This window comes from Dryobates pubescens, chromosome 16 (assembly GCF_014839835.1).
Source record: "Dryobates pubescens isolate bDryPub1 chromosome 16, bDryPub1.pri, whole genome shotgun sequence".
Taxonomy (NCBI): Eukaryota; Metazoa; Chordata; class Aves; order Piciformes; family Picidae; genus Dryobates; species Dryobates pubescens.
This window is the reverse complement of record NC_071627.1, coordinates 17,308,892-17,328,963: the sequence shown is the minus strand read 5'-3', so window position 1 is coordinate 17,328,963 and position 20,072 is coordinate 17,308,892. Positions and strand designations below refer to the sequence as shown.

The following is a 20,072-nucleotide window of genomic DNA, read 5'->3' as shown; positions in this document are numbered from 1 at the left end:
AGCTGCCTGGCAAGCCAAGCCTCCAGTTTGCAGGAAATGAGGTTTTATCTGAATTGATGGCTTTGGTCCAAATCAAGCAGGAAACAAACTCTTTTGAAAATGCCCACAACATGGAAATTCCCAGAAAGGTCACTCAGAAATATCAAAACACTTCCAAAATACAATTCCCAAGTTCCCAAGCCTGTGGCTGATCAGTGACATAGTCTCTGGCAGCATCTGTGACCTCCAGCTCCACACAGTAGCTGTGGGAATTCCCAAGACCCTCTGGCTCCAGTGAAGCCTTGATGCTGAGGACTGCCCTGGGAAGCCTGCCCAAAGTCACAGCTCCACATCAGCAAGTGCGGGAGCTCTGGTAGTCTTGTTTCTGCCAAGCCTCTTAGTGTTTCCAGGCATAGAAATCAAAGTGGAGTTCAAGCTCCCAGGATTTCCTTGCTTTTGACTTTACAGCAGGTTGGAAGTGGTAGTCCAAGACTACTGGCTGAATTTTCAAGCCCCTAAACTCTGGATTGTACTGGATGCCACTGGACAGACAGCAAGAGAGAGAAGGCTGTGTTGCTCTGGCTAACCTGCCAAGAAGTGGTCCAGGAATCAGGGGATCTCAATTTGACAAAATTCATCAAAATTAATCAAAAGGGATAGCTTCAATTCAAACATCTCATGCTCAGCAGAAGTGCTATTTCCACTAAACTTTGTTTCACCAAGAAATCTAACTAGCAAGGACCAGACTATAAACCCCAAAGGCCTTACTCTCAATTTCTTACCTTCACACAGTCATTTGTATTTATGTAACACAGCACAAAAGAACACTTATTCAGACCAGCTTTAAGATCTTGACATAAACTGCTGACACCATTATGTACAGATAACAAGAATTCAGCAGCAATGCCTTCACTACTCTATGTGTCCTGGCTGCTCCCTCCTACCTCTCTACTGCAAGGTACTGCCTCAGATCTCTTGGCAACTGTTCACAGGGTTGAGATGAAAAAATGTTCAACTTTTAGAATGAACTAAAGTTTCTGTTCTCTGTAGAAAGGTAAATTATGTACTGAGAACAAGGCAAAGAATGACAAAGTGTGACCTCTATATTTGCACATCTGCTTCGGTTCACACTCCAAGTGAGATTTGTTATTAAAAGCTTCAGGTAACAGATATGAGCTTTGAAGAATGTGAAAGAACCCTGCTTCCCAGGAACCACAGCAGGATGGTATTACACTTGCTTTTGGTTCCACAGTGTTGGAATCTAAAGTATATGATCCAGTGTGCTGAGGAGCCCTTATGTATTTATGACTCTCTGAAAAAGGAGAGTTTAAATAAAGTTTTTCCTGTACAAATCAACCTTTCTTCTTCTTCTTGAATGTCTTACTTGCTTGGATCGTATAAACTTATTTTCATGACTTCCTTATTTTCAATTTACACTTAAATGGTCATATAAATTAGAAAAAAAAAAAAAAAGAGAGACAATGCATTGCTGCAGGGGCTTGAATAGGCAGTGGTGGTGTATGTGCCAGCTGGTCTGATGTATACACCTTGAGCTAGGGTCTTCTCTACACTTTTTCAGCAGTTTATCTGCTCTGACTACCCCTGTTCACAACAGTACCTTTCAAATCCACTCACTACAGTACACAACTAGACTTCATCACCCAAAACTTAGAAATTAAACCTGAATCAGCATGTATTTTCTTATTCCACTGCATCAGCTGTTCTGGCCCAATGTCAGATTTAAATGTCAGATTGCTTTCAAAGTACCGCCAATTGAAAGTTGTTTTCTGTTAGTACATCCCAACCAGTTAATTATATCACCACCACCACAGGAAGGGGCTGTTAGCTCTTACCTGCAGTTTCACATGTTGTAGGCTAAGGAAGTGCTGCTGCTGCTCACCAGCCTCTGCCCTGGGCACCAACTGCATTCCAGAGTGAGCTGGAAGTGAGGTGAAATCAGAACGGAGGCATATTGGACAAGGGCTAAGACAAGTAGGCAAGAAGATGGATTTCCTTGGATTAATAAAGAAGGCAGTAGTTACTTCTTTCTTTTGATAAGCAGAGATCAGGTGGTTGGGGGGATGGGGGGGGTGTTGATGTTGACTGTTTTGTTGATCCTTCTTCCATTAAAATTAATTTTTCACAACTTCTTTGTGCCTGCATAGGATGGGGAGGGAGTGCAGGACACACAAAGAAATAGCACTAAAGAGGTGCAAAAGCATTGTTGAGTCTCAAATCAGATCCACCAAGCCCCAAAGAGCACCAAGCCATCACTAGGACTGAGACATCTCCAGTGGAGAGGGAAATCATGGGGGAGAACTCCCCTGTCCCTTTTGCCATAGGAAGCAGCCCTTTGGTGGGAGAGCCAGGACAGATGGGTCTGGGCAGGACTCAGAGGGCACCGCACTTTTACAAGGGCTTGTGGTGATAGGATGAGAGGGAATGGCTTATGCTTGAGGAGGGTAGGTTTAGACAGGATATTAGGAAGACATTCTTTAGAGTGAGGGTGGTGAGACACTGGAACAGATTGCCCAGGGAGGTCATGAATGCTCCCTCCCTGGAGGCATTCAATGCCAGGTTAGATGAGGCCTTGATCAACCTGGTCTGGTACAAGGTGTCCCTGCCCATGGCAGGGGGATTGGAACTAGTTGGTCTTTGAGGTCCTTTCCAACCTAAACCATTCTCTGAATCTATGAGATGTCATCAAAAAGGCACATTACAGTTGCATACTTGTAGTTTTACTATTAAGGAGACAGATTCAACCCTTCCAAATGCTTTGCTGCTCAATGACAATCACTGGCATGTTATTAAAGCTCAACACTGATATTCTAGTCATGATATCTGCAAACAATAAGACCTTAAGCAATGAGAGAAAAATCCTTTTATTGACACCAACGATGTCTAATTGTGACAGCTGAATGCTTTCTCTACACAGATGAAATCCACATACTTACTATTTTTATGCAGTCTTCATGTTCCATTTACACAATTTGCTAGTTTTAAAGGGTTTAACAGTCAATCAACAGTTCAAGTACCAAAGTCTATAGCAGAAGAAAATGATATTGTGTTACTGAAGTCAGCTAGGTAAACAATACCTTCTGATTATGATGATATCATTATGTGCTTCACAATGAGCAGCAAGACAGAAAACATTCACCTGGTTTCATATTCAAAATACTTGCTGAGATTCATGTATAAATGGATGAGTGAACAGAAGGGTAATTTTGTATTATTTTAATATAATAAAGTCAAATTTATTCAAATCAGTCAGGAAAAAAAAAAAAGAGCAGAAGAAAAAAGTGTTTCTTTATATCTTGTAGGGAGTTCTGCCTCACTGAACTTGTTTGTTTATGATTCTGACAAGCTAGAAAAACCCAGATATAAATAGAGAGTCAACACTAAATGTGTATCTATTCTTTCTCAAGGAAACTGTCACAATATTATGCTCCCTTAAACACTTTTGAAAACTAATAGCTAAGTGAAACACTAGACTTAATGGCTTGAAATAACTCTCTCACAACAGAGCTGTTTAAAAGCCACTGTAAAAACAAACCTCTTAAACAGCAGAAGCACATATGCCAAACAAACAACAGAGAACCTGTGCTCACTGAAATCATTTGCAGTCTTTGCCACCAACTTCAGTAAGAACTACATCAAAATGAAAACCTCCACCATTTCTAGCTTTCCTTTTGGATTGGATCTTCCTTTATTTTCTTGCTGCCCAGCCAAATAGAGATGACTCCTAGAGGGGGAAAAAGGAAGCAGTAAGAGAGAAGTGTTGCATTCATTTTAATATATTTAAAAAAAAAAAAAAAACACACATGTAAAGTGTGACAAATAGAGAGTCTGTTCAGATTCTTTGGATCTCACTGTAGTCCATCACAGAATGATTTAGATCAGCAGAAATGCAAAATCCACCTCCCAGCCTTGGCAGTACACGCTGCCCTTCCTGCTGAGGACAGAGCTATTCTGCTTCCCAAACATGACTGAAGTCTTTAAAACCATTTGAGCCCAATGTCAGCAACACTGAATAATACAACCACTACTTATTCATAACATTAAACAATATCAATCTTTTAATAGGCTTGGATTGCCCATTTTAGCCTTTAAGCTTGCAATTAATGGACTCCATACATACCCTGTCCAGGCAGGACACCTCATTCTGTGAGCTTTGGTTCCTGCCATTACCTGGTGGGGAATATTATACAGGGGAACATTGTCAGTTTTAGTCACAATGAATCTAATCTTAATTGCAACATTTCAAGGACTAAATAGGTAGCATTGGAATTCAAGTATATTTTTCTTCTCTCAAAAATACTATTTACACAGGCAATAAAATGCAGCACTAATTTTCTAGCTTTATTAATCTAGTAAAAAGAAAAGATAAAAATGAACCTAGTTTATTTAGATTTGTTGGTCCAGATCTAATCAATTGCTATGATTATTCCATTTGTTTCTTGTTTAATGACAAAAATCAGATTGATAGAAGACTTATCTCTTTGATTTGATATTGTATAAAATCTGCTAATTAGAAAGCAGGCATTAGAATTTATGGTTTTCACCTAAATAGAGCTTTGTGAATTCTCAGTTGAGGCTTCTGATAAATGAGGTACAATTAAGGATAGAGTAAATGTTGTGTGGGGAGGGGGTGGTTAGTTGATTGGTTTGATTTGGGTTTAAGTTAATGGAAATTAATAATAAAGACAATGTGCTCCTTCCAGATGACAAAAAGAAATGAGTATCTGAAAAGAGAATGGGCCCTGTCTGTCCACAAGCCTGGCATGGCAGCACATTGCATATCCATAACAAACAGAAAAGCAAATTAGCAATCATTATGTTCAAGACCGTAAATCCACCCAGGAGATCACATATCAGCAGAATTTCAGGGGCTTTCACAGTAACTTGAAATTGTGGAGGCAGTGACTTAATTGTTTTCTACTCCTGTTTTTCCTTGTCTCATTTCTCTTGTTCTCACTTTCATTGAAAGCGAGCAGACTCAAATCCTGGAAGACATTTTTGTTCTTCAGTGCCCTGCATGTGCACATCCATAGAATCATAGACTGGTTTGGGTTGGAAGGGACCTCTGAAGGTCATTTAGTCCGACCTCCTCTGCAATAAGCAGGGACATCTTCAACTAGATCAGGTGGCCCAGAGGCTTGTTGAGCCTCACCTTCAATATGACCAGGGATGGGGCATCAGCTACCTCCCTGGGCAACCTGTACCACTGTTCCCTCATAGTAAAGAACTTGTTCCTAACATCCAGTCTAAATCTACTCTTCTAAAGCTACTAATCCATATCCATAATACATACATCTTAACTGTACACAAAAACATCTGCAGTGAGCTAAGCTGTAGAAGCAAGTATGCAGAAGCTGGCAGATTAGGTAGAGAAGCGCAGTGTTACATTGGCTTCTGCAAAAGTTGTTAGAGCAGAAGTCACTACTGACCCAAAAGACACCAATCCCTCTTCACCAAACCCCTCCTGCCTTATCAGGAAGAGTTGAGTTCAGGAGGAAGAGTGCCCATGCTCACACAGGCATAAGTACAGATAGAGATACAGTGTTACAGCTGCTTTCTCAATACAGCAAAAATAAATGAGCAATAATCTGGATGAACATTGCACCATATAGAGAAGCAGACAGTGTTTTAATTGATGGCAAAGGTAAGAGAATAAGGACTATCAGAGCCAGGAAACAGTTTGCATATGAGGAGAGATTTAGTAGACTGGAACTCCTCAGCACAGAAATATCACAGAGGCCAGTGGAATCTTAATTGGTATCAGGACTGTGAATAGCACATAATTAATACTCAGCATCTCATAATACCAGAATTAATCAGGAGCTGGCTTTAAGGCAAACAGAAGATGTGCTTTTCCAAATGATGCAGACTAATTGTGGAATATATTGTTGCAGCACATTGTGGAGTTTCTCCTACTACCCCAAGAACATCAGCTATAGGTAAGAGGACACATTCACTGGGGTAGGCAGATTTCTGTTTTGAACCAGAATCGCACTTGTGTCTTTTTTTCCTCATGAAGAAAATTTTTGAGGGAATAGATGTGCACATGCATGCCAAGAAAATAATCAGTGCAACACAACATGGTACAAAAAGAGAATGCAGGCAACAACGGGCATACATTTTGGTACCTACCCTAACATGCCCGTATGTGGAAAACTTCCATCCACTCAAATATAACCTAAGCAGAAGTTCTGTGTGGAAGATGCTATTTTTTACCTTGTCTGGTAACTCTTCATGGATTAGCAGCCTCCATTGCCTAAAAACTCATCAGGCTGTGAGGCTGGAAATTCCAATTACATTTGTAAGCATGCACTGTATTATCTTAAATTGTGCAGCAACTACAATGTCTCTAATTGAAGTTGGCTTGATGCAGAGCACCAGTTTTAATTCCTGAGTCATTTTCCAGTAATGAAATAGCTGTATTCAGGGCACAGTGTGAGAACATGTTTGATGGTTATGTTAAATTGTATTACAGCTACCTTTGGGGAACATCTAATTTACTTATTGTCTGCATGAAGCCAACCACTATTTTTCTACATGAACCACAAAAAATGTTATTATTCAAACAAGTACTGTCTTAGATTGCTCTGTGAAAGACATATTTCATGTGTTCAGAAAAGCTTGCAGGTATTTTTGTGTTCATGGTGTTCATGTCAGACTGCAGCAAACACTTTTGCCACCCTTCCTCCTTACTGCATACACAGAAGTCTCTTACACAAGGCATTCTCAAATACAGCTACAACTGTTTAAAGTATGTCAGGAATTCCATCATTTGTGAGTTTAAAAACTTACTACCCAAACAGTTGAATTAACCTTAAACTCAGGGACCTTATGTCCAAGCACTTGCATTAATAATTTGCTTCCTCTAGTAATATCAAACATCATCAGTTCAGTGCCTACCTTCTCCATTAAGCTGACTGCAAGCCAAGAGGCGTCTTCTGAACTTCTCATTTTCTTCAGTCATTTTTGAAATGACTTTCCAGACCTTAAACCAGACTTTGGACTGAAAAATTAAATGGAACTTTTTTTTTTTCACTGAAGCATATAAGAAGTTTGCAGTAAAACATCTGTAATGCAGAATGTTGAATTCTACAGCATGACTGTGAAGTCCAGATGGTTTTTGTGAGGATTTTGAAGGGGGGAGATGTAGAGGAGGGACATATGTGTGGGATATAAAATAGGAAGAATCAACTCTATTTAAAAGTAATATATATAAATATATATATATATAAATTACTCCATGTTTTCCCACATGAGATACCCTCCTTCATTCACATTCATCCTCCTAGAACTGTTGTTTATCCAGGACTTGTGAAGTGCCCTTCTAGATAAGAACAGCATATGAAAGTGTGTAAAGCCATTAAGCTCTCTTCAAAGTCATCCAAAACGGGAGGGAAAGCTAAGATTGCTTATTTTTTTTCAAGGAACAAAATCTCTCTCATGCAATCTTTCCAAATCTTTCAACAGCCACACAATTCAGACCCCATGCTCAAACTGCAGAACAGCAACAGCCTTGTCTATTTCATGTCAAAATCTATATGAATCTGGTATAAAGATCTTGATGACCTTTATTTTAGAGGAATAAGGTTCCACCTAGAGTGGCGACATTTCAAGCCTGTGTGCTGGAAATATTGAATTGGAACCTTTGACAAAGGCATTCAGAGAGAGAGGCAGCCTAGCAACTGTAAGTGGCTGTTAACATGCTACCATTATGACTTTTGCTGGACCCCATCCGTGAAACTAGTTTAAATCTTAAGGTAATTTCTTTCTCATGGACAATTATTGCTAAAACATAATACATAGTCCTCATTCTTCTGGAAGACTATTTAATGTACTGGAAGAGCAATACTGTAGTATGTTATTAGCTGTTCCTCTGAAGTCAGTAGTATTTTGCTGGTTTTAAATCAAGTATCTGTGACATTACTATATTGCAGACTAGCTGATTACTTGTGCTTCACACATTACCAAAATCTCATAATGAGTTACTGTCTTATCAACTGTGCCTTTTAAAATTTCAAGTATTTGTTGAACTACTGAACAGGAACAGAAATGCATTTGTGAAACAGAAAGTGATTTTTGGATTGCCAGCAGTATGCTGTTAATACCTCTGATTGGTGTCTTTGCTTATTTGTAACCTGTAGGTTTTCTTTGCTTAAAATACAAGAGGAAGAGGAGCTGCAGAGCTTTTTCCCTGCTGGGTTTCACCCAGCAAGGTGTGCAGCACCCTGGCCACAATCCCACAAACCATTCCAGTACAGGCTTTAAGTCAACACCATATCCTCATTTTTCAAGGTAAGCACACACTTAAGTGCTTTATTGAATGAGAGCCAGGACTTTAAAGCCTCCAGAGAGGGAAAATAATACCATTTTTCTTTTCTGTAAGTAAGGTTTTCGGTAACAGACTACCAATTCAATTCAGTCTCCCTCACACATTCTCACAGACATACACAGAACAAGCAGGAAGTAATTCTCTCAAATGCAAAGGCAGCTAATTCAGCTCCCACTTTTAATACCTTTTGCTTCTTTCGTTTAATTACTTTATCAACATTTCTTGAAGGGAAGGGAAAGTCAAAGGTGTCAGCTTTAGCCTCTCGAAGGTCACCTAGGAAGAGAGTTTAGAAAGCATATTCCAAGTGTTTACAATATATTCCTGAGGAAGCTGTAGGTCTTCCAGAGGGATACTTACTTTTGGTCCCAGCAGGTTACAGGATATCATCATACTGACTATTGCTTTGCTTACTTCCTCTCTCATAACTATGGGGCAAACTCCACAAAATGGATCTCAAAACCGTATGGCAGCCAAAAATCAAGACAATAGGTTTCTGAGCAATACAAACCAGCTTTTAATTCCCAGTTTTTCCCCTTGCTATGGCAGCTACTAAAATTCTGCCTGAGCTTAAGGAGGAGGTGAGTAGACTGATGCAAGCAACCAGACAAATCACCTCTGCTAGCACTAAAAAAAACTAATCAAGAAGGGCAACTTGATCTTTTGGACTCAAGACAGTCACAAAGAGGAAAGGTCTAGGTGAGTTCCTAGGGGGTTGAGGACAGGAGCTTTCCAAGGAGCTGTTGGACAGGCAGGGCATGAGCAAAAGGTCAACCCTTGTGGGGCTGTTGAAGGTGGTCACAGATGCATGCCTAACCCTTCCTGCATGCAGCAAGGCTTCAGGCAAGCCAGCATGCTCCAGGCAACCACAGCCCCAACACCAGGTTTCTAAGGCAGCTACATCTCCGGAGCAAGGCTTTGAGCTACTGATAGCCACAGACCGCCTCTTTGGAAAAACAGCTTTAAAGGGAAGGAAAAATACAAGAAACTTAAAATATCTCAAAAACAAAAAGTTAGTAGAATTCAAGACCACCCTATTGGTTACACCCTTCATTTCCAGCTTACTCCCAGGCTTCTTCTCCAGAAGCCAGTGCACGTTCACCATTTTCATTGCATTTTTTCCTGTGTAGCAGAGCTATGTTTTATAACAGATCACAACCAGTTGAAAACTGCCTAATCTTTTTTGTTTGCTTTTATAAAAGAAGGCAACCACACCCATGCCCATCCCAACTTTCTTTGGTCACAGTCACAAAGAAAGCAAATTAAGAAATATCTTTGAGTTGTCACAGCAATGAGGGAGCCAGCAACATGGTGGGTCTCTGGTTGGGCAGGAATCTCTACAGAAGAGGCAGGAAAGAGCCACAAGTTCAGCATGTAATAGAATCATACAATTGACAAGGTTGGAAAAGACCTCAAAGATCATCAGGTCCAACCTGTCACCCAAAACCTCATGAGTACTAAACCATGGCACCAAGTGCCACGTCCAATCCCCTCTTGAACACCTCCAGGGATGGCGACTCCACCACCTCCCTGGGCAGCACATTCCAATGGCTAACAACTCTCTCTGTGAAGATCTTTCTCCTCACCGCAAGCCTAAACTTCCCCTGGCACAGCTTGAGACTGTGTCCTCTTGTTCTGGTACTGGTTGCCTGGGAGAAGAGACCACCCCCCTCCTGGCTACAACCACCCTTCAGGTAGTTGTAAACAGCAGTAAGGTCTCCCCTGAGCCTTCTCTTCTCCTCATAGGGCTTGTGCTTGAGGCCTCTCCCCAGCCTCGTTGCCCTTCTCTGGACACGTTCAAGAGTCTCAATGTCCTTCTTAAACTGAGGGGCCCAGAACTGGACACAGGACTCAAGGTGTGGCCTAACCAGTGCAGAGTACAGGGGCAGAATGACTTCCCTGCTCCTGCTGGCCACACCATTCCTGATACAGGCCAGGATGCCATTCACCTTCTTAGCCACCTGGGCACACTGTTGGCTCATGTTCGGCCAGCTGTCAATCAGTACCCCCAGGTCTCTTTCTGTTTGGCAGCTCTCCAGCCACTCCATAACAAAGCAGCCCTGTTGGATGTAGGCTATTTTTTGCCTTATTGCTATCACAAGAAAGGACAGGCACTGCAGACAGCCAACTCACCTTACAGGATGGGGATGCTGTAAGCTCAGCAGCTTAAGAAATCAGGGCAAAAAGATTGCATTTTTCATTCCTAAGTTTAAGATCATCTTCCACCTCCTGCCCAAATCCACAGTCTGACTGTACAGGGGCACATTAAGTAAACCCCAGTTATGCTACCTTCAGCCCTCAACATGGACAGCCTGACTGAGAGGGAAGCCCCCAGTGGGCCAGGATCATCAGCACACTGCAGGGAAATGGTTTCCCGACAGAAGCGGAAGACAGGGCAGGGACTCAGCCCTGTGCTCTCCAGTGCCCAGGTCACAGAGGTCAGTGACACTTACCGTGACAGCTGCTGACATGCCTCATCAGGTCACAGCTCCCCACCTCCTGTGCCCTGCCCGAGGTGGCAGGGATGGCCACATCTCTGGGCACCAGGGTGGTCTTCTTCTGCCTCCTAGCCTTCCCTGTGGGGCTTGGCCAGGAAAGCGTGGGCTTAGCCTGGCCCACCTCAGCCTGTCGGCAGCCCCTGCTGTAGCGGAGAATGGGCCCACAGCGGTGGGAGCCAAAGCAGTTGACATAAACAAGCTGCATGGGTGGCTTCCCCGCCTCTGCCATCTGTGGTGTAGTAGGACGGAGGAGAGGCCTGGTTGAGGCAAGGCCCTGAGGGGAGGCAGGGGCTCTAGGGGTGGGCGGCCTGGCTGCTGTGCTGGGGGATGCAGAGCGCCATCGGCCCCGTCCTCTGGGCAGGCGTGGTGTGGGGGGGCCTACAGAGCACCCCTCCTGCCTCATGCTCCTTGACCGCCCTCGTCCCATTTGAGTGTCCCAGCTAGACAGTGACAAAGGGAGCAGGAAGGAACAGTGAGCTCAGTGCAGAGCAGAGAGTAGGAGCAGGCCTGGTACCTTCCCAGCCTCAGGCACTCGCTCACTTGCCCTCACTCGCCCTCTCTCTCTCCCTCTCCTTCTCTCTCCCTCCCGCTCTCTCTCTCCCTCTCTCTCCAGTAACCTGCTCGACCAGGTTGCTTTTAGCCAGCATTAGTTAGGGCCTAGCAGAAAGCCTGCTGCCTGAAGTCATATCCTGATGTATTCCACTGAAGTTATTGATAAAGTGATGCAGGGACCCCGGGCTGAAGGCAGTGATGTATTGTCTGCCTCTGCTGCAATCTCCAGAAGGAGGAACAAGCAGTTTCTCTGCAGGTCCTGCACTGATGTAATGAATTTTCACACCAGTGAACTGCAAACAGCTTATCAGCAAGTGCAGGAGGGGTGGCTCCAGCCACCTGCAGAACAACATTTATGAAGCATTAAATAAATACCTGTTGTCATTTTGTCCTTCGAGCAACAGCAGGCTCACGTGTGCCTTGTCTGATAGTGACAGGATCCCATGGCAGCCAGCTGTCCTTCCCATGAAGGTTGAACCTGATGATCTTTGAGGACTTTTCCAACCTTATTGATTCTATGACTCTATGAAGGCGATCTGCAGACCTGTCCCACTGCAGCAGCGCATTTATGAGACATAGACAATAACAAGTAGGATGTCTCAAACCATTTAAGAGCACAAGTCCCGCTGATTTCTTTCTTTGGCACTGAAATTCTGTGAAACCATATTACTTCCAGAGTTTCAGCACCCTTAGCTGCTCAGAGGGGAGAAAGCATTGCAAATTAGAAAGACTAAACTCTATGAACTCTTTTTCTAACAGTTTTAGCTGCAGCTGCCATATGAATGGCACTGGTAACGTGTCGTCCTTGCAAATAGATCTGAAAAGAGCACAGAGCAAACAAGAGTCTTTCCCCGGCATCTGAGGAGGCTCAAAGTACTCAGTCACTGTCTTCAGGGCTGCTGTCACCTTGTCTCCTCGGCAGGCCAGGGTGCTGTGCAGAGGGACCCCACGAGGTGGCACCCTTACCTTCCGAACAAGCCTGTGTCCCGCTCCTGCCTGACATGAGGACGCAGGAAAAAAACACGGCACTCTTCTGAGGAGTATCCCAGGATTTCCAGCTATTTCATGCACTGTCAGAAAAAGGCATTTGGTGCTTCCAGTTGAAAAAGACGGAAAAAACTTCCAGAGGCACAGCCTGACCGCTTGCCAAAGTAAAATTTATTTTCCAATGGTAAGGGAGCATCCACAGCGGGCTCCAAAGGGCAGAGGGTAAAAAGGAGGTCACAGGCTTGATACAACCACCGATTTGTATCAGCTGTGATCTCACAAAAAACCAAACCAAAACCCACAAACCCAAAACACAAAGACCGGAGACTCCCTCCTCCTACCCTGAGCTAACAACTTGGCCTGGCGAGGGAGCAGCCAGAAAGTGCAATTTGGGAATGTTAAATCCAGAGAGAGGCAACCAAATAGCATCATTAGAAACTGATCCTAGAGTGCAAATTTCATCATGTCCATTAATCATGAGCCCTGGTAAAGAAGTACGTCCTTTGTTGAACTACAGGAGTCTCAGCCCACACCACAAACCAAACAAAAAACACCAACCAAACCCCACCAAAACAACAGCCCCCCAAAACAAACAGAAAACACACACACAAGCCTGAAGAGCACCATTTTCTTTCCATGACTGTCCTTGCGCTGTGCATGAACACTTGCTGCTGCATCTTCCAGACCAGGAGCTGCCTTTGCCAACTGGCAGGCTGCTTCCTTCCTATAGCCCTGTCAGGGCATTGCAGCTGCCAAATCAGTGGCTTTCTCAGCATCTGTATTTATGGAATATGCTTCCATCCTACTAATACAAATGCCTTGTGTGGCACATTTTGTCCATGTTTCCCATCAGTGCATTGCCAGGACTTCAATTTCAAATGCAAATTCACTTCAGATGCCTTTTAGGATCTACTGCTACTGACAAAAATCAATGTCACCTAAAATCTATGAGCAATCTGCAGAACTAGAAAATTCAGCTATTTTAGTGGCACACTGCTCTTCATCCTCCTTTCCACATGTGTGAACTGACTACCAGCTAGCCACTGTCTCTGTATTTATCACTTTGGACAAACATCTCAGCTTTTCATCACAGCTTCAGCTGTCTAGTTAAATATAGACCAGATTCTAGCTTTTCCGCCTGCACCTCATCCTGGCATGTGGTTTGTATTCAAATGTTTGCTTCTTCAGCTCACCACTTGCATTGTTTCCTAAGTTCTGTTGTTTTGGTTTTAGTTAGGCCAAGTATGCATCATCATCTACTGACTATCATTTTAAACGAAGGTAGTTTTTGGTCATGGCATGCCTGCTGCTCATGCCAAGGAGAAGGAAGGAAGAAGCCAACAGAACACTGCTGCATGCTAATTTAATGATTCCCTGATTCTCTAGTGATTCCCTGCAAAAAGGAAACTTCTGCTGTTGGAGACTTTATTTTTTTCTATGAGGATTCTTTGCAATGGAGTTCAAGTACTCACAGGATTCTACATAATTCGGGCAAGGCAGCTCGCTTGTTAACTATTACATTATCTTGATCAACTGCAAATTGTGAATACATCTGGAATGTGCATCTGAACACTGTTAACAGGGATTTCCATGTGGAAAGTATGCTAATTCTAAATGCTACAGTCAAACCTTATTAATTATACCCTCAGCAGTAGCACAAACAATTACTGTTTCTCCTTTGTTGTCACAGAATATTTAGTAAGAGTCACTGGAGTGAGGCATTTTCTTAGAATGTGGTTACTTTACAGAATACACTGGGGACCATTTATTAGTGTAAGTAGGAATCATTATAAAACAAACCTCACCACTTCTGGTAAATGGAAGCAACAAATTATGCCTTCAGCTTTTGCTTACTTGTAAAATTTCATCATTTACACTGGAACTCACAGTTAATTATGTAAGCAATAACAAAGTGCAGCACAGAGATAAAATGGCCAGCTGCCATTTTAACACACCTGCATTTCATAGTAATGCACCCACATAGCTCAGATTGCTTCTCAAACCATGCATGGGGGAATCACTTCATCCACATCAGCCATAAGGAAAGACATATTTTCCTGTTTCTCCATGCTGCACAGAAAAATATTTAGTAGACTACAGGCTAAGTTTGTTATGTAAAAGCCTGAGCCTCCCCTTGAGACTGTCAAATCACCAGCATCCATAGACTCAATAACCAAACACCAAGTTGGTGAGACTGAAACCCTTTGTGTTACAGTATTTAAGTAGGATTGCCAATCTGAAATAAAGCTATAGGGGGAAATCATAGAGGCAAAATAAGCACTGAAGGTAACACCAGAATTAAACCATTTATCAGCACAAAAAAGCTGGTAGTCAAAAGGATACAGCAAAAGGCAAGCAAGGACTTCATTTTCTGAGTTAATTTTTCCACACAGGTGTGGAAGTTATTGGTATTTAATGATGACACCCTTTGTTTCCAAATCTGAGACAGTAAAACCTTACCATATTTTAGGCTGCAGGGATTGTGATATTAAATGTTACTACTGCTGTTTCAGGGAATGTGCAGTTAGGACCCTGTGTAAGCACACAGATAAGGAAGTCTAGTCCTACCTGTGGCAAACCTCCAGACACCATTCTCTCACATCCTGGAACAATACTGGTTCAGTACAGGATGAAAAGCCCAAATCACTAAATCATCCTCAGATTCCATGGTAATGTTGGTCTTCCAAGCCCATCTGTCCAGGCTCACATTTTCTTAGCCTTTCTTCTGAAATCTATCATGGTCTCAGGCTGAAGTGTGCCTGCAGGCTAATATAATCACCAATACATCTGTCTGCTTGTATGAGACAGTCCTGTTTAACTACAATATAAATACCACTGAACACACTCATTCCTCAGCAGTAAGCCCACTTTGTAATGGTACTATGGTCTTTGCAGAACTGCTCCAGATACTGAGCATTCACTCCCTCGCTACCCCCAGAGACAGAAGGGTGCTGCCAGAAAAGGAAGAGAGCAGGGCTTCAATCTCCAAGGATTGCTAGCTCTGCAGAGGAAATGGAAGCAGTCAGTGCTTTGTTCTGCCATCACATTCCTCCAAAGACATACCCCTGTAAAAGCAACGCTTGAGCAAATCTTCTTGCTGCTGATTGAAGAGCTGAGTTGATTCTGCCAGTGTGTACACAGCAACATCTGCCTGTGAGCAGCTGGCCTGCTGAAGCAAAGCTGAGGGCTACTGCCTGCTGCTCACAATGAGAATGTTCCCCCAAAACCTAAGAAATTGCATTTAACTCACTGCAAGAAAATTCAGAAACACTTGGCATGCATGTACTCCATTCACAAACCAGCACTGGGCATCTGCTTGAAAGTGACAAGCACTGTCTTGAAAAATGATCCTTTGCTAAACTGTCAGCTTAATGCTTTCAGATGCATAGCAAGGCATAGAGAATCACCAGGCAAACTGATCCTGGTTGATGAGTCAGCAGCACTATGAGCTGGTGATTTAGATTGAGCAAACATTTTCTCAGATGTTGGGTTGAAGAAGGTTGGCAGAGACTGTTTTATTTTGTTGAAACACATTGCTCTGTCTGTGAATTGCCAGAGATTACACAACTGTGTTAAGAGTTACTAAGGCACACAATATGTGTCAGTTCCATCTACACTACCAATCTGCTATTTCAGTAAAATCAGCGTTCTTCATGCAAATGAAGAACACAGCAACTCATCTTGCTATAGTGTTTTGGAACAAAAAACACCCCCTTCCATATAGCTGAGAGGAATAAAACTAAGTCCATTTTAAACTTTAAGGTTAATGCAACAGCAAAAACCTGTTCTCACAGTTACCCTTTACCTGCACGGTGTTCACAGAGGATTTAATCTCAGCTTCCATGATTCAAAAACAAAAATATGTATTTCAGAAAGAAAAACACAATCAAACACAAATCTTACCTATTTCTGTGACTTATATATACAAGGAGAACTCAGAACTCCTGACTAGCAAATATTCTGAAGGAACCTCAACAGAATAGTACCACACTGTGGTCTCCCAGGCTCCACAAACAAGGCGATTGATGGAGCTTCCCTTGGCGATAGATACATTCCACTGTGCTAGGATTTAGCATCAAATTGCCTTTCTGACAAGCCCTGCAAAAAGTCAGCAAATTATAGTTCATGTGTCATGAAAACAGATGATAGCTGAGAGCATTAATCAGAGCATCAAGTTCTAGAAAGTCATTTTTCCCATCTAAAATGGGGAGCTCAGTAATGTATTTAGAGCAGTGATTCACCCCCCCTGCCCCCTTCGATTTCTATGACTGCAAAGACAGCTGCAAGTATATTCTTATCCCAGAGGCTGTTTTTCATACTGACAGACTGAATCAGCTTATTTTACACAGAGGAAGAGATGTCAATGTTTTTTCCTCATCTATCCTTTCTGAGGCTATTATTTGTCTTAGATTTCCTGTAGGCAAGCAATGTGCATTTTGGACTGTGGCTAAGCAGGCTTTCATGGCGCCGAATAAACAGCAGCTGGAGAATTAGGACAGACAGTAGAAACTGTCCAGCAACAACTTGACAGCTAAGAGATTCTCCCTAAAATACACCTTAGCCTTTAAATCTGTACTAGATGGATTATATCCATCTCCACCCAAATGGAGTTTCTTCACTGATGTGGAATGCAGTTCATTTAGGGAAAGCAGCACCCAAGAGAGAGCTGGGGGCTGACTGCGCTTGATGGGCAGTCTGTGCTGAAATACTTGAGATTCATGTACTGTGGAAATTCTGAAATTCCACCCAGCAGGCACACCTCCATCTTCTGGAGCCTGCCTGGAGCACTTATTTATTTATAGTCTCAGGACAAAGTGAAACCCAAAAGGGAATTGTTATATCATCTTTCCTAGAAATTTACTTAGCATTTCAGAATCAGGCAAAGCCATCACTACCAAGAGTGATTAATTTTAGAATCATAGAATCAGTCAGGGTTGGAAGGGACCACAAGGATCATCTAGTTCCAACCCCCCCTGCCATGGGCAGGGACACCTCGCACTAGATCAGGCTGGCCAGAGCCTCATCCAGCCTGGTCTTCAGCACCTTCAGGGATGGGGCCTCAACCACCTTCCTGGACAACCCATTCCAGGGTTCACCACTCTCACTGTGAAGAACTTCTTCCTCACATCCAGTCTGAATCTCCCCACCTCCAGCTTCATTCCATTCCCCCTAGTCCTATCACTACCTGATATCCTGAGAAGTCCCTCCCCAGCCTTTTTGTAGGCCCCCTTCAGATACTGGAAGGCCACAATAAGGTCACCTCAGAGCCGCCTTCTCAGTTTACAACCCTCTAGACTTTTGCCATTTCACCTTATTGAGTTGAATTTCTTAGTCTCTGCTCATGTAATAAAATTTCATTAATTAAACATTCCACAAAGTATTTTGCAATCTTCATATAGGAAATTTTAGACTGACTATACACATCCCCAACTGTAAATCAGATAGTGTATCCTGACAGACACCTCTAAGTTTACAGCATTTTGAATTGAGATCAGTCAGGAAGTGTCTTGTTTCTGAAGGACATCACCAATTCCACCACCATGGCATCAAAAGAATTAATCCCCTGCCTGTATTCCAGGACCAAATTTCAAGTCTATCCTACTTGTTAAAAAACATTATCAGAGAAAGCACAAATAAGCAAATGCTTTTGAGAAAGACCATTTGCACTTGAAAACAATGTGAAGAGCTTGTTATCACATTGGGAGAGGCTGAGCTATAACTACTTCCTACCAATCCCAATACAGACAATGTTTCCCTCACCAGCCAAGTCACATGCTAAAAGCTGGTCAATACTTTCTGGTGCTGTTTGGTTGGCACAAAATGCAGCACTGAGGAATTCCTTGCTCACTGGGCAAACAACTCATCTTTAGCCTCTGTATTTTTGATCCACAGTGAACCAGCATTTTTTTGTTTTAGTTTTAAAGTCATTTTAAGGAATTGGAAGTGTCTGCACAGTGTCACCAGTGAAACATTTGATTCTTGTTAAAAACTACTTTCTAATGGTATTAAGCTTCTAAGTTTGCCTCATCTGAAGGCAGTAGGAATTGAAGTCATTAGCATCTTGCAGAACTAATCCCATTATAGCTCAGTTCTGCAAGATCTGCATTTCCTGCAGCACCCACCGAAAAGAGACACTCAACATCTATTTAACATTTGCAACACCATTCCTGAGATGATGGCACAAGGGATTAGTGGCTCAGACACCAACAGCAAAGTGCTGCCAGTGCAATGAGCACAGTCTGCTTCTACTGCAGTACTGTATTTAGAGCAGCAGCATTTCCTCACATGGTGCATGTGTGTGTTCCAACTCAAGGCTCCACGCAGCAGAGCTACTTCCAGAAATACACTTGACTGAAGCTCAGCCCTTTGGATCCAAGTAAGAAAACCAACGAAGTCTGGGGAATGCCTCCCTACTATGAATGCAATACTCTTGAATCTTCTTTGTGCAGTTCCTGCTGTCCTTGAAGGGTGAATAGTTGTAAACACTTCACCTGACTTTTTAAGACATTTTGAGTTTAGGTATTTTAAATCAAAGACCAACACTAGCAAGCTCTCTAAAATGCTAGGCTGTTAGTATCAGATCACATCCAGGAGACAATTAAAAAAGTATCCTTGCCTCTCCACACCATGCTTGGCTCTACTCTGCCCTTAGTCTAGTTATCTTTTTGTCCCAGCTGCACAGTGGTTTCTGACTTCCATGATGCATTACATGTGCCTCAGTGGCATTTTTCTCGCTGAACATGGCACCTGCCCACTTAGCTTGATTTCACAGCTGTGTATTGGTTTCCATCTCTGTCCCTGCGAATTAGCTGCAGAGAGCACTAAGTAGAAACAAGGGATGCAGCTACAGTTCTTTGTCTAGGCTGATACATTTATGGCTGTGGAAAAAAACCAGCAATGACAGTGCTGAGACTGCTGGAAGGCTTTTCCAAAGCTACACACAGCTTCTGATGAACACTCAGCAAGCACCAAATTCACAAAATCATTAAATCAAGCAGTTAGCATTCAATACTCCCTAATGACTACAGCTGGACACAGGCAGCAAAAAGGGTTCCTCTTACAGCCTGATTCAACAGAGAGCAGTTTAGACATCATCCTTTCCATTCCTGCAGCACGGCACATTGATTTTGCATCATATTAATGCAGTACTTGTGGTACTTGGCGTCTCTCAGGTGGCTGTACCTGCTCTCACCCCCCTCTTACAAAACCATGTTTTGAACAGGACAGCTGAACTTAGCCTAATGCACTTTACACATCATATAGCCAGACATGTGCCATACGCTGTCAAAATCACTTCCCTGAGCCCCATGTGCTTTAGCCACAAAATAAAACCTGGAATACTGTGTCCAGTTTTGGACTCCCCAGTTCAAAACACACAGGGATCTGCTGGAGAAAGTCCAGTGGAGAGCTTGAACATTGCTCCTATGAAGAAAGACTGAGAGAACTGGGGCTGTTTAGTCTTGAGAAGGCTGAGAGGGCATCTTATCAACGTCTGTAAGTACCTGAGGGGTGGGTGTCAGGATGAAGGTGATAATCTCCTTTTGGTGATGCCCAGTGATAGGGCAAGGAACAATGGGTACAAGCCAGAGCACAGGAAGTTCCACCTCAGTATAAGGAGACAACTTTACAGCGAGGGTGATGGAGCACTGGAACAGGCTGCCCAGAGAGGTTGTGGAGTCTCCTCAGGAGACTTTCAAAACCTGCCTGGATGC

At 42.9% G+C, this 20,072-nt stretch overlaps 1 protein-coding gene across 1 annotated transcript; it reads right to left on the bottom strand.

Annotated features, from left to right (window-relative positions):
• Window positions 1-2,946: 2,946 nt before the first annotated feature.
• On the bottom strand, window positions 2,947-11,224 carry C16H5orf47 (chromosome 16 C5orf47 homolog). Its single transcript, XM_054168269.1, has 5 exons — window positions 10,777-11,224; window positions 8,511-8,599; window positions 6,898-7,000; window positions 4,118-4,167; window positions 2,947-3,721 (listed from the first exon to the last, which is right to left on the bottom strand). Exons 1-5 carry the CDS (start codon window positions 11,222-11,224, stop codon window positions 3,686-3,688), a joined length of 726 nt encoding a protein of 241 aa, XP_054024244.1. The 3' UTR covers window positions 2,947-3,685.
• Window positions 11,225-20,072: the final 8,848 nt, after the last annotated feature.

Bases quoted from the DNA above. Each gene is read 5' to 3' on its own strand.
- C16H5orf47 (XM_054168269.1), bottom strand. From the start codon at position 11,224: ATGAGGCAGGAGGGGTGCTCTGTAGGCCCCCCCACACCACGCCTGCCC. The intron at 7,001-8,510 runs GTATTAAAAGTG...TTAATTTTTCAG, and splicing joins TTAAACGAAAGAAGCAAAAG to TCCAAAGTCTGGTTTAAGGT. The intron at 4,168-6,897 runs GTAGGCACTGAA...ATTCCCCACCAG, and splicing joins CAGTCAGCTTAATGGAGAAG to GTAATGGCAGGAACCAAAGC.